Genomic DNA, 12860 nt, shown 5'->3' on the forward strand with positions numbered 1-12860 from the left:
AGTTTCAAACGCCTGGATATCCAGGAAATCCAGGAACTAAATTTATTCCACCTCGGGGTCTTTGCAAGTGCTCTTCCCTCCACCTAGCATGCTTCCTCCCCCGATTTGCACATAGTTGCTCTTTGTCATTTAGATCTCAGCTGAGGTGTTTTTTCCTTAGAGAGCCCTGCCTTGGCCATGCCACAGTCTAAGGCAATCACCTGCCATTGTCGCATGACCATATTTTAAGACTTTTATCCCAAAATGGGAGAGTGGCCTAGTCAGATGCATCACCCTATTCCTGATCTAATTTTTCTTATATATTGTCTCTGTCTCCTCATTCTAAAAGGTTCCCTGAAAGCGGGACCCCATTGGACCTCACCTCTGTATCCCCATTGCCTAGAGCAGGCCTGGAACACAGAAGATGCTTAGTGATTTTTGAAAGACAACTTGAAAAGGGCCCTTCACCAAAACATCCTGACTTTCTAGGCCAGGATCTGTGCACTCCATTTTCCAGGAACCCCTGCTTGGCACACGACACCTGGGCTGAACAGGCAGAAGTGACCCAGACATCTTGGGCAGAGGAATTCTCCTGGCATGAGTTCCTCCCGCTTCCCAGGCCTGAATGGGCTGCTCTCCAACTCTGGGGCAGGATTCTAAGAACCCCTCCAGGATGGTGTTCAAGAACATCCAGGAGGGGAGATCGAGATAGAGAGGGCAGCACTGTGTGTGTGTGTGTGTGTGTGTGTGTGTGTGTGTAATGGGGATAGGGGCAAGGAGACTAGAAGTGTGGGCAGGGCATTTCTGGTTGCCAGCCAAGATGGAGGAGAAGGGGTGGCTTTTAGAGCCTTCCCACACTACTGTTGCTAGGAAGACGAGGCACCTGGAGGTTGTGGCTGTTTTCTCCCCCTGCAGTGGGAACACAGACTGGAACAGATGTACACACAGTCAGACATGCACAGAATAGAGAATAAAACTTGGATTTATTCAGACCGTATGCTTCCCATTTGGGGTGCAGAGTGGGGGACAGTTGTGGGGACAGAGAAAGGCAGTGCATTTGGCTTCTAGGGATATGCTGATTGCTGACTCTTTGTCTGACCTTTGGGCCACCAGATGACCAGCTGAATGATGGAGATGGTGATGAAGGGGCTGGCGGCCAGGTCCTTCTGGAGACCTCACAGTGATTCCAAACAGAGACCAACGCTGTGTCCAGTTGGCTCTGTTCCTCTCCAGAGATTAAGGAGCAGATGGCTGGGAGCATTCAGACTAATAAAAAAAAAAATTAAAACTCTGGGTAGAGGGACACTCTGGGGGACTCCAACTCAGGCAGTGGTGTGCAGATTCACACATGTCCATGCATGGGCCAGGCCTGTGTGAGAAACATGTGTGTGTCTGTACATATTACATCCTCCACAAGGATGTAGCTGGGAGCCCCCGTCCTACCCCCACGCCTGTGCTACTCAGTGGGCCTCTTCCAGACCTTTCTTTTTCCATTTGGAAGAACTGGGCCTACTGAAAGAAGTGATGAAAGGGAAATGGCCCACAGTAATCCTCTGAAGATGCCCTTTCCTCTTGGTCCTTGCTCCAGTGTGCAGGAGGCAGGCACCCACCTCAGTCCTGGGGCAGTGGAGGCCAGGAACAGGTGGCAGGTGTGGTGGGAGGCGGTGGGCCTCACTGGGTAGCTGGCTGGGAGTAGCTGCAGGACACCTGCACCATCTCAGCTTCTGTCAGGTCACTGCTGAACCCAGCTGGGCTGTGCAGGAACTGCCTCAGCAAGGGGGAGGCGTGGAGCCCGAGGTGAGAGCCTGGGCTCCTGGGTGGCTCTGCCTGCTCGGTGACTGTGGTGGAAGACATGAGGACTGTGTTCCCAAACTGGTCCACCTCCTCATACTGCTCAGTCACGGTTCTCATGGCTCCATAGTGCTGTGAGCTCCCTGGCCCAGTCTGTAGCTCCAGAACACTCTTTTGCCGCCCTCTGGGCAGGGGACTTGCTGAGGGAGGGGCAGGCTCAGGTTGCACAGAGCACTGGGTGATGTCCTTCTTCCCAGCCTTGTCTTGGACACCTTTCTGCTGGAGCAGGGCCTGGCCTATGTCCTGAGCCGCTTGTGTGCTTTTCACTGAGATATCAGGGTTACCCTTAAAGCTAGAAGTCTCTAGAGGCTTCCTTGTGGCTGACTGGATGGAGATAAATGTTGGGGAGGAGGGCGAATCTCGCCTGGAAGGTAAGACCCGAGGGAGGCACAAATCTTCTCTTGATGTCTCCTGCCTCCTGGTGGAAGGGGCAGTTGAGGCTGCGTGACTTCTGGCCTCTGTGTGATTTCTGATCTTGACTTGATTCTGGGCCTCAGTGTGGCATCCAACCTTGGTTTGGTTCTCGACTGCAGTTTGACCCCCGACCTCCTGGCCTGAGCCACTGGGCCTGGCACTACTGCTGACTGTGACACTGATCTTGTGGGCACTGTGGTCTTTTGGAGGTCCCTGGAAGTGGCCACTGGCGCTGGCCTCAGGCTGGAGGCTAGACATGGAGCTGAGTGCCTTGTGCACAGCCTCTTCAATGTCCAGCAGCCTTGCCAAGGTCTGTTCCTTCAGTCGAGCGACCTCCGTGCTGACCCGTGTCAGTTCCCCAAATGCCTGCTCCACTGAGGCCTCAGGTTTTTGGTGGGCAGCAGGAGCCTGAGGAGCAGCCCCTCCCAGCTGGGGCACAGCCTCAAACAGCCTCCGCAGGGCCTGCACATCCACACTGCTTGCGGCCTCCTTCTCAAGGGCTTGCACCTGGTTCAGGAGGCCCTGGAGCTCTTTCTGGTTTCTTTGCAGACTCTCAGGGCTCTCAGGGGCCCCTTGGTGGGAACCTTCCATGGGCTGCTCTCCTGAGGTGCTGGGGCCCCACTGCAGTGAGGTGGGATCACAGTTGAGGGCATTGAGCTCGGGGGGCTCAGAGCTCTGGGCATTGCTGCCTGTAGCCTGATTGTTGGTGGGCCTGGGTGCCGTGGTGCTGAAGCCATGTTGGGGACTGGGCTGGCTATGTCCACTGGGGCATCTGGCCAGAGGTATGTGGCCCTGGCCTACAGTGGTGGGAACCTTGACTGGCTGAGGGATGGCTGCATCTGTCTCACCTCGTTGGTGTTCCCTTTGCCCCACCTCTGAGGAAAAGCTGGGAAATACAGGCAAGGGCTTGGGCAGCCTCTGAGGAGGGTGGCTCTGGGTTAGGTGTGCAGGTTTAGGGGGCAGCTGCGGCTTCTTCTTTGGGGGCATGGTGGGCTCCAGTTTTGAGGTCTTTGTCTGTGACCCTCCAGGGGTTTTCTGGCCAGCAGGGCTGCTGTGGGGGTGAAGAAGGGGGTCCTTCAGGGGCTCAGAGGCCTGCTGGATGGAGTCCTCGTCACGGCGGGCTCCGGCTGGAAAGTCAGGTCCTGTCACAGCAGCTGGGAGAGTAGGAGGAGGAGGAACAAAGGCATTATGGGGGTGCGGGCTGGCACCTGCGGCTTGGGGCCCAGAGGCCAGATTGTGGCTGCCTAGAGGGGCAGTCTTCAGGGTGGTCTCTGCAGCTTGGAGGTCCCCTGGGCAGACTTCTGCCATCAACTTCCCTGGAGGCCCCCAGGCCATCTGTGCGCGGCCCCCAGGCTCCTCCCGCCCTGGCCCAGTACTCTGACCTGGGCCTCCCTGGAGTGGGCGGGGAGCCTGGACTGAGAGGGCAGTCTCCCTGCGCCTTGACTGGGGTTCCCTCTCAGAAGGCTGGACACCCCCTGGTGGGTCAAAGGTCCTCACGGGATGAGCGGTGTAGATGCCGTCCTGAATTGTCACCCACCCCCCAGGCAGCCCTCTGGGTAGTGCTCGCTCTTCCCCACTGACCTTTCTGGGGGCTGCTGGGATCCGGGGATCAATTCCACCCCCAGGCCTGATGTTGCTTTGGGTAGCCCCAGCTTTCCGAAGACCGTCCTGGATGGGGTTGGAAGTGGCTGCGGGGGTGGGGCCCTGCTTGTGCTTATTCAGAACTTGCTGGTGCAGGCTCTGGGCTTCAGCTGTTGCCATACGCAGACTCTGCATGGCGGCCAGGAGGTCTGGAGCCCCAGGCCCCGGAGAGGTAGTAGTGGCTCCTTCTGACTTTCCCAAGACTGCCATCCCTTTCTGTCCAGAGTGACTGTCTTCCTGCTTTTCTGTGTTTTGCAACTGGGCTGGTGCTGCAGCTTCCCCAGCCAGAGGGACTGCCTTTCCAATGGACTGAGGAGGGCAAGGGATAGCTTGCCCTGAGGCTCTCAGATGCCCCATCCCCATGCTGGGGTCCAGTGGGGGAACATGGATGATGCTCTCAGCTGGGGGCAGGCTCTGGCCCCCCTCGCTGGCTGGCACTGGACTCGGGTCAGCCGGGGGCTCCCACCGCAGACTGTGCAGGCCACTCAGGTCTCCTTTGTCTATGCAGCTGGCCAACAGCTGCACGCTGCTCCTCTCGGAGGCCTTGCTAGTTAGCCGAGGCTGCAGAGAATAGGCAGTCAGTGCGACCAGGCCCTGCTCTGTCTCCTGCATCACCAGCCCAGTTCTTGTCACGGAGGCCCTGAGACCACAAGCCAGCAGCTGCTGGAGCTCGGGGTCCATGTCTTCAATACTCCCACTGCTGCCTGGAGTTGGCAGCCTCAGCGGCTTGAGTTGGAGCTGGCCAGTTGGGTCTTCCTGCACCAGCAGCCCCTGCTGGTCCACATCTGGCCGGCGCAGGACTTGGCGGATGATCCTGGGAAGTTCACCTGACACCAGCTCCTCCTTTCGTATATAGGGGAGTCCCTGCCCTGTGCCCGAGAGCACATACTTGGCAAGACAGAGCTCCCCTGGCCCTCGGGCCTCCATGAGGATGCCTCCATGGTGCAGGATGCCAGGTGTGGCATGCAGAGTCCGCAGGGTCCCCTCAGCTGCAGTCTCCTGGCTCTCTTGCATCCTGTTGCCTGAGGGGCTCATGGGCTGCTCTTCCAGGAGGTTGCCCCCTCGGATGCTTTCAGCTGCCAGGGAGCCCATGGGGCAATTCTCAAAAAGCCAAGTGAACTTGTGGACAGAACCCGCGGGGATGGACCCAGCGATTACCCGGGGCTGCTGTTCTTCCTTCTTGCCTGCCTCCAGGGCCTGGAAAACCTCCTTCTGACGAGACACCTGCCCTGAAGGGATCTCCACACGGCTGCAGTATCTCACAGGCCCTCTTCCGCAGGGACGACCTGAGGCCTGAAGAGGCTCGGTCTCAAAGACATGTCTGTCTGTCTGTCTTTCCCCAGCCGGGACCTGGCTAACCTGCAGGTGCTGCTCCCTGGAGCCCACTGGCCTGTCCACGGGTTGGGGCTTGAACATCCAGGTGCAGGACTGTGCCTCAGCCTTGGCTGTGGGATCTGTGACCTCTGACCCCTGCTTTTCGGCCAACTTACTCATTGGGCAAGTCTCGAACAACCACCGGATGGTCTGCACATCGCCTTTGGAGGGTGCCGCAGGCTGGGGGTCTCCCTGACTCTTCCCCTCTTCTTTCTGTCGTTCCTGCTGCTCCCGTTGGTGGATCATCTCCAGGGGCTGGGTCTCAAAAAGCCACCGAGCAGTGCCAACATCCCCAGCCACCACTTCCTGCCGGGTGATGCCCCGCACCACGTTGATGGTACTGGGGCTTCGGCCGAGCTGGGCTAGGGGCTGTGTCTCAAACATCCACCTGTAGCCTTGGACATCACCTCCGACTATCTGCTCTCTGCTAACAGAGGTCAGGGCATGGAGGCGGCCCTTGCTGTCCTGCATGGCATACACTGGGGACCCTATGCCCTGGGCCTGCCCAGCAGAATCAGTTCCTTCTTCTCTGCTTGGACTCCCATGGGCCAGAACCTCACCCTGTCCAATGCTGTCCAAGGGAAGGGTCTCAAAAAGGTTCTTAAAAGTCTTCACGTCCCCCTTTAGCCCATCCCTCTGGGGGGCACTCTGAGAGAAGGGCAGTGCTGAGGAGTTGTCACTGGATAGATGCCCCTCACCGTCCTGGGGATCCACTCGCTGTAGGTGACCCACTTGGACCTTGTCTCTGAAAGCATCCAGGGGCTTTGTTTCAAACAGCCACAGGGTGGAGCGGACATCACCAGGGACCACTTCCTCTTTGGGTGGGGCCTCTGCTCCAGCCTCCTCATCCCCCTTCAGAGTGTCCAGCGCTCGGGTCTCAAACAGATGCCGCTGCTGCTGAACATCTGGACCAGGTGGGATAAGGTCTGGGGATGGCTGGAAGTCCTTTTCATCTACTAAGATCTCCCGGATGGCATCCAGGGGCTGTGTCTCAAAGATCCAGCGAGTTGCACTGACATCGGGCCGGGACCCCTCCTCCAGGGAAATCCCCCGGATCACCCGCACCTGGCTGGGGTCCTGGTTGATGGCGTCCAGAGGCCGGGTCTCAAAGAGCCAGCGGGCAGACCTCACCGCGTTGCTTTGGATCTCCTCCCGGCATGCGGCCTTGACCTCATGGATGGCACCCTCTGCATCCTGGATGGCACACAGGGGCTCCGTTTGGAAGAGCTTCACTGTCTTTTTCACATCACCCTTCAGCTCCTGGATCTCTGAGCGCAGTTCCAAGGGGCTCTGCTCCTGCAGGGAGGGGCGGGAGCCCAGGCGGTCCAGCGGCCGTGTCTCAAAGAGCATCCTGGTACCCTGCACATCTCCGCTGGCTGCAGGTTCCCTCACAGTGGCCTCCAGTTCCTTGGCCTGCCCTGTCAGCTCATCCAGTGGCTTTGTCTCAAATAGCCAGCGGGCTGCACGAACGTCCCCTCCACTTGGCTGGGGCCTGGTTGGCTCCTGGTCTGTGCTGTTGGCAAAGGAGCCTTCCTCAAACTTGCGGGAGGTGGCCTGGACGTCACCACCCGGCACAGGCTCCTTGGCAGCTGGCCTCTCGTGATCTCCAATGGCATCCAGTCGCCAGTTCTCAAAGATCCATCGCATGCACTGAACGTCACCCTCAGTGGGTTCCTCAGAGCCCAGGACCTCGGCCAGATCCTCGGCCACAGCCTCGGCCAGATTCTTGCGGAGCTCAGGGTGGATGTGCCTGTAGAGGCGGCGGAGTTCACTAGCTTGCCGCTGCTGGTGGAACTTGGAGAAGGACTCCTTGGGTGGTGGCAGTGGCAGGTCATCCAGGGCTGGGGGTGGAGGGAGGGGCAGGTCCTCTGCAGTTGCCATCCTCATGGTTGGTGTGGGGGCCACCTGTGTCTGGGCGTCGGCCATCCTTCTGAGAAGAAGGGGCAGAGATGAGGATGGGATGGGGGGCCTTAGATCTAGATGTTCAGCAGGGTAGAGGCTGGATGCTGGGAGAAATGGCAGTAAACAGGGCTCAGGGTCAGAGTAGCTCTCGGTGACTTACACTTAGAGACTCCTTGCCTCTCTTTATGTGCCTGGCCTGGGTTTCACTTTGCTGCCTGTTGTGGGCAACAGGTCTTGAACTTAGGACATATGGACCCATTAATCACAGTGGGTTCCTGCTTTCCCTACATCTCCTGGGTTGCTAGGGAGCAACCATGGGACAACTGGACATGACACTCTTTCCTTTAGCTCCATAAGGGATGCCTAACTGGACAGGCCCCATCCTCGCCTTCCTTTGTTAAAAATCAGTGTTGCCCTAGAAGACTCCCAGGAGAGTGGCCTGGGGGAATCCTGACTTTTGGAGTCCCAGCCTTGGAGGGACAGGTCTCTAACCTGGTGACTGATTTCCCATGGAGACGAGATTCCTTTGCAGAACACCAGAGGGCAGACTTGCCATGTTGACCTGGAGTGCTGCCTAACTTTTATCTCTTGGCTGTCAACGCACTCCAACCTTTCCCAGGCCCAAGGAGGCAAGCGGAGGCCAACAGCCCATGCTAGGGCAGAAGCAGTTGAGGATCAGGGCTGGGAAGCTGCTCATCAGATATCTCGTGGTTAGGCCAGATCCAAATTCTGAATCTCTGGTCAGGGTTTTCTGCACTATACTCCAAGACTGAGAATGTCTGAGCTAGGGGGATCTCAAAGGTCTTTTAGCACAACCATTTATAAATAAAGACGAGGGAACTTAGGCCCAGAGTCAGATCTTGGTGAATAAGTGGAAGGCAGTGCTGGCTTGGGGTCCCTAGACTCTATTTAGGGCATGGGCCCAAGACATAAGAGGGTAGGAGGTGTAAAGCTTTCTTATTGGCCATAGGACCAGTCTATTCCCCAGCAGGCACCCCTCGGAGGATATGAGGGCGACACCTACCAGGGAGAGGACCATGGGACCAGGGTCCTTTCTGCAGAGACAGCTCTGCCCCTTGCCCCTGGAGACCGCTCTCTAAGCAAGCAAGCACAGCTTCAGGGACTCGGACTCAGGGGGGCTTCAGGCTAAGCCCTACCCCTCCCTGGCTCCACCCCCACCCCTCAATGGCCTCCCACCCCTCAAGCCCTTCTCTGGTCTCTGTCCATGTATGTCTTATCTGTCTTGTGACAGGTGTACTAACAGTCCCCAGAGGCCAGTAGGGAAAGAATGGGAAGCATGTGCCCCCTCCCGCTGCCCCTGACCCACTGCTCTGCACCACACAGGGTGCTAAATATAGCTGATGTTCTGGCCTCAGAACAGCAGCCCTGGGCTCAGAGGGAGGCTGAGGCCCAGCCAGTGGGGATCCTCAGTGCCCTTGGCTCACCTCGTCTCCTTCGTTACCCTGGGCTCCCCTATCCTGCCTCCTGGGCTGGTGTCAGGCCCCTGGGCTGCAGTCCAACCAGGTGCTAGAACCTGGACACCTTCCCTGGCCAAAGGAGTCTGCGGTGGAGGGAAGTACTGGCAGCAAGTGGGGCAGGACTTCCTCCCTATGGCTACCTCAGAAGGAGGAGAGAGGAAATCGAGACCTCCTGACCCCATGCCCACCCTGGCATGTCCACCAAAGACATCAGAACCTTTGGGGAGTGTGAGCTCTGAAACCTGTAACCTGAGTCTCATCAAAGCTCTGCGTGGTTTTCTTTCATTTCTGAGCTCCAACGAGGATCCCCTGCCCAAGGCAAACCTGTGCCTGTCTCCACCTCCACTCCATCCTGTCACCAGCAGGGTGACCTGAGCAGATGGCATGGGCAGACCATCAGCTTCACCCCACCCCCACCCCCAGGAATTTCCAGAATCTCTGCTAAGGCCACAGGCAGTTATTATCATGGAGTCCAGGGATGTCAGGCCTAAGGACCCTCAGAGATCACTCAATCTAAACCCCTTATTGTTCAAATAGGGAAACAGAGGGCCAAAGAGGGGAAAGGAGCTGTCCAAGGAGGCTCAGCAAGGCAGTAGCAAAGCCTGAAGCATGCCTCCTGACTCCTGGCCTTCTCACCACCATCCTTGCCTGGCTTGAGACTCCTGGGGCAAGTGTAGAGTCAGGACAGAATTCATAACTGGGACCAGACTTAGGTGGGGTGACCCCAAGAACTGTCCTAAACCTTGGTCTCCTAGAGCTGGGCCAACCTCTCAGGATGGTCCCACTGCTGTCCTCAGGTTACCTCCTCCTCGGCCCAGCTGGCTCCATATGTCTTTACATCTGGGCAAATTCAGATCCGGTCTCCCTCCCCTGAGCGCCCCAGATCTGCCCTGGGGGCTTTCCCACTGGGCAAGACCATGGGCAGAGTCCAAATTCCACCCCAGATTTTAGGCTATGATACGTAGGGAGCTGGGCTCCGGCCAGCCCCTGGGAGCTATCCCTGGGCCAGATATGCCGAGAGTGTCATCCACAGCAACTAGGCATGGGGCTTGTTCTAGCAATGCACACTCAGGCCTACCTACGGCCCCTGCTCCTGCCTCTCTTCTGTTCCTCCTTCCTCCAGACCCTGGGCCTGCCTGAGGCTTCCCTGGGAGGAAGCCCCGAAGCCTGAGGCATTCCACACCTGTATTTTAAAAATCACAACTCCAGGCCTTACTGGATCATGCCAGCCTGGCAGGACCCTGTCCTTTCTGCTAGCCTCAGGCCTGTGGCAGCCACTCTGAGAGCTCCCATGGGGCTCACACTGTCTTTACCTCCTTTGTGGGTTCTTTATATCTGAGACTTCCACTCACCTCCTCCCATGCATGCCCCTCAATCTCCTTCCCCCACTCAGAGCCACCCCTAATACGTCCATTCCAGGAGGGCAGGGGATCCCAGCTGTGAACGCCAGCCCTGCCGTGGAAGGACAGAGAGGTAGGTTACTCACCGAGGGTCTCTCTTGGCTGATGGGGTGTTTGGGGTCTGTAGCAGCTGTGGTCTCAGGGTTCGTCGTTCCTCTCGAGGTTCTTGTTCAAATTGGTTCTGTTCTGCTGGCTCCAACAGACACCTTCTTGCTGCCCTGGCTCCGGGTCTCTGTCCCCTGCCAGCCCCAGCAGCTGCCTTTATCTTGCTGGCTAGTGGGTGGGCCGTGGTGGGGGCGGGCGGGAGAGGCTATGTTCAGAGTATTAAGTGGTTTGGTTATTTTTAGGTCTTGTGGAAGTCACTCTTCCATCCTGGGGAATCAATTACATGTCCTTCGGGCTGGGGAGGGGAAACAGAGGGGGAGAAGCTTCATTCATCCAGAGTCTGATCTGGGGATTGGGGTCAGTGACTCAGCTGGGTTGTGGGGTTGGGGGTGTCCCAGACTATTTTGAGAGAGTGAATAAGAAGGGGCATCTGACACCTTGGACAGCTTGCCCCCGTCTTGTGAGCCTCCATCACTCTACTCTGGTCCTGCCTCTGACTCTTCCTGACGTGTCTCCACCCACTGTGCCAGGAGACTGGAGGTCTCCTGAGGGCAGGCTGGGCCTCTCCTCCTCTGTTCTGAGCCTGAATACCTCTGAGTGTGAAGCTCAGCTCTTTTTCTTCCCCATTCCCTTCTGCACTAAAGAATTCCTTCTTTCTTATCCATTCCTCCCCGTGCCCCACAGCACAGGTCAACACGGCCCTGATAAAGCTGGATTTGGGGGGAAGACATCTGAATGACGAGGCACAGCTCTTCACTGGGCCGAGATTGGCCAGGTCCAGCTCCTCCTTTGCGCCACCATACCCGGTTAATTTTTGTATTTTTAGTAGAGATGGGGTTTTACCATGTTGGCCAGGCTGGTCTTGAACTGCCGACCTCAGGTGATCTGCCTGCCTCGGCCTCCCAGTGAATGAATTCCACAGCAGGACTCCGTGGTTTTCATCCCAGATTAACTGAGTCCTTTCTCTCTTCTCGACTCTTCCCTCTGACTCAGGGCCCAGGCTTTCTGGGAACGGAGGGGAGGGGAAGGGCGGCATGCAGGGAGCTGACCGTGGGGTTATTTCTGACCCTGGAGTCATCAGCTTCCCAGTCACAGATGGAGTGGCAGCGGGGAGGGGGGTCACACCTGCCTCCTCCTTTGCTTACCAGGGTCTGAGGGGCCCAGCAGGCCCAAGAGATCCTGGCAGTCAGACCAGTGTGGTGAAGGATATCAGGGGACCATCCACAGAAAACTTGAAAGAGGTGTTTCATCCTAGGTGGGCCTGGCCCAGGCTCCATGCCTGTGGGTATGCAGGTGCATTCTGTGGCCTGGCACATGAGGTCTTCCTTCTGACTCCCCAAATGCCCTCTGGTACCAGGGGGTGATGCCAGACATTGCTCACTTTTTCCATGTAGTCAACGTCAGTCCTGCAGTGGCAGCTGGAACGGGGGCGAGGACATCTGGGAACCCCTCTTCCTGGTCTCCCTCCCTCTTGTCTCTTCCCCTGCTCTTTTCTAGCCCTCTACCTGTCCCACAGGCTCCTGGCTCTCTCCAGGAAGGGCAGGGAGACCAATGTACCAGTGTTTCAGGGAAGGGGCAGCCTTAGGTCTCTCCGAATTTCTCCCAGGAGGAGCTTTCTCCCTGTGGATGCTGAAAGTTCCTACTTTCTAGGTTAGTTTTGAGAATTGAAGGAATTATTATATGAAAAGAGTGCCTCCAGCCAGGCACGGTGGCTCACACCTGTAATCTCAGCACACTTTGGCAGGCTGAGGCTGGTGGATCACTTGAGGTCAGGAGTTCGAGACCAGCCTGACCAACATGGTGAAACCCTGTCTCTACTAAAAATATACAAAATTAGCTGGGCATGGTGGCACACGCCTGTAATCCCAACTACTTGGGAGGCTGAGGCAGGAAAATTGAACCTGGGAGGCAGAAGATGCAGTGAGCTGGGATCGCAACCCTATACTCCAGCCTGGGTGATAGAGTGAGACTCCGTCTCAAAAAAAAAAAAAAAAAAAAAAAAAAAAAAAAAAGTGCTTGAGAGCACTTAGCACATAGCCTATGCTTTAGAAGAGCCAGCTATTATACTGTATATAACACAAAAAAGAAAAGCTCCTAGGTGGAACTAACTTTTGTATTCACCTCCTGTGATAACCATGGGAGAAATTCCTCAGGCCTCAGTATTAGGAAAGAGGCTCTTCTTGAGCACTTGGTTTCTTTGTATCTAGTACAGCTGTGCTATCCAATACAGTCGCCACTAGCCAAATGAGGCTATTTAAATTTAAGTACATTAAAATGAAATAAAATAAAAACTCAGTTATTTCACTACACTAGCCATATTTGAAGTGCTCCATAGAGACAAGTGGCTAGCAACTATTATATTGATTTTGTTTGTTTGTTTGTTTGTTTGTTTTTGAGACGGAGTTTCGCTCTGTTGCCCAGGCTGGAGTGCAGTGGCGCGATCTTGGCTCACTGCACCTTCTGCCTCCCGGGTTCAAGTGATTCTCCTGCCTTAGCCACCCCAGTAGCTGGGATTACAGGTGTGTGCCACTGTGCCCAGCTAATTTTTGTATTTTTAGTAGAGATGGGGTTTCATCATGTTGCCCACGCTGATCTCAGACTCCTGACCTCAGCTGTTCCGCCTGCCTCGGCCTCCCAAAGTGCTGGGATTACAGACATGAGCCACCGTACCTGACCTGAAACTATTATATTGAATAGTGCAGAATGTTTCCATTAT

General features: G+C 56.4%; 1 protein-coding gene across 4 annotated transcripts; it reads right to left on the reverse strand.

The window, feature by feature from the left end:
* Positions 1-943: 943 nt before the first annotated feature.
* On the reverse strand, positions 944-10290 carry XIRP1 (xin actin binding repeat containing 1). Of its 4 annotated transcripts, XM_050778357.1 has the most exons (3): positions 10126-10290; positions 3826-7265; positions 944-3398 (listed from the first exon to the last, which is right to left on the reverse strand). In XM_050778357.1, the coding sequence occupies exons 2-3, from the start codon at positions 7183-7185 to the stop codon at positions 3390-3392; spliced, it is 3369 nt and encodes a 1122-aa protein (XP_050634314.1). In that variant the 5' UTR covers positions 7186-7265; positions 10126-10290; the 3' UTR covers positions 944-3389. The 4 variants fall into 4 exon arrangements, with proteins under 4 accessions (XP_050634314.1, XP_050634313.1, XP_050634311.1 ...); XM_050778356.1 differs by having other exon boundaries at positions 944-7186; positions 10126-10289; XM_050778354.1 differs by having other exon boundaries at positions 944-7189; positions 10126-10289.
* Positions 10291-12860: the final 2570 nt, after the last annotated feature.

Source organism: Macaca thibetana, chromosome 2 (assembly GCF_024542745.1).
Source record: "Macaca thibetana thibetana isolate TM-01 chromosome 2, ASM2454274v1, whole genome shotgun sequence".
NCBI lineage: Eukaryota > Metazoa > Chordata > Mammalia > Primates > Cercopithecidae > Macaca > Macaca thibetana.

Coding starts and splice junctions, on each gene's coding strand:
- XIRP1 (XM_050778356.1), bottom strand. CDS start 7,185: ATGGCCGACGCCCAGACACAGGTGGCCCCCACACCAACCATGAGGATG.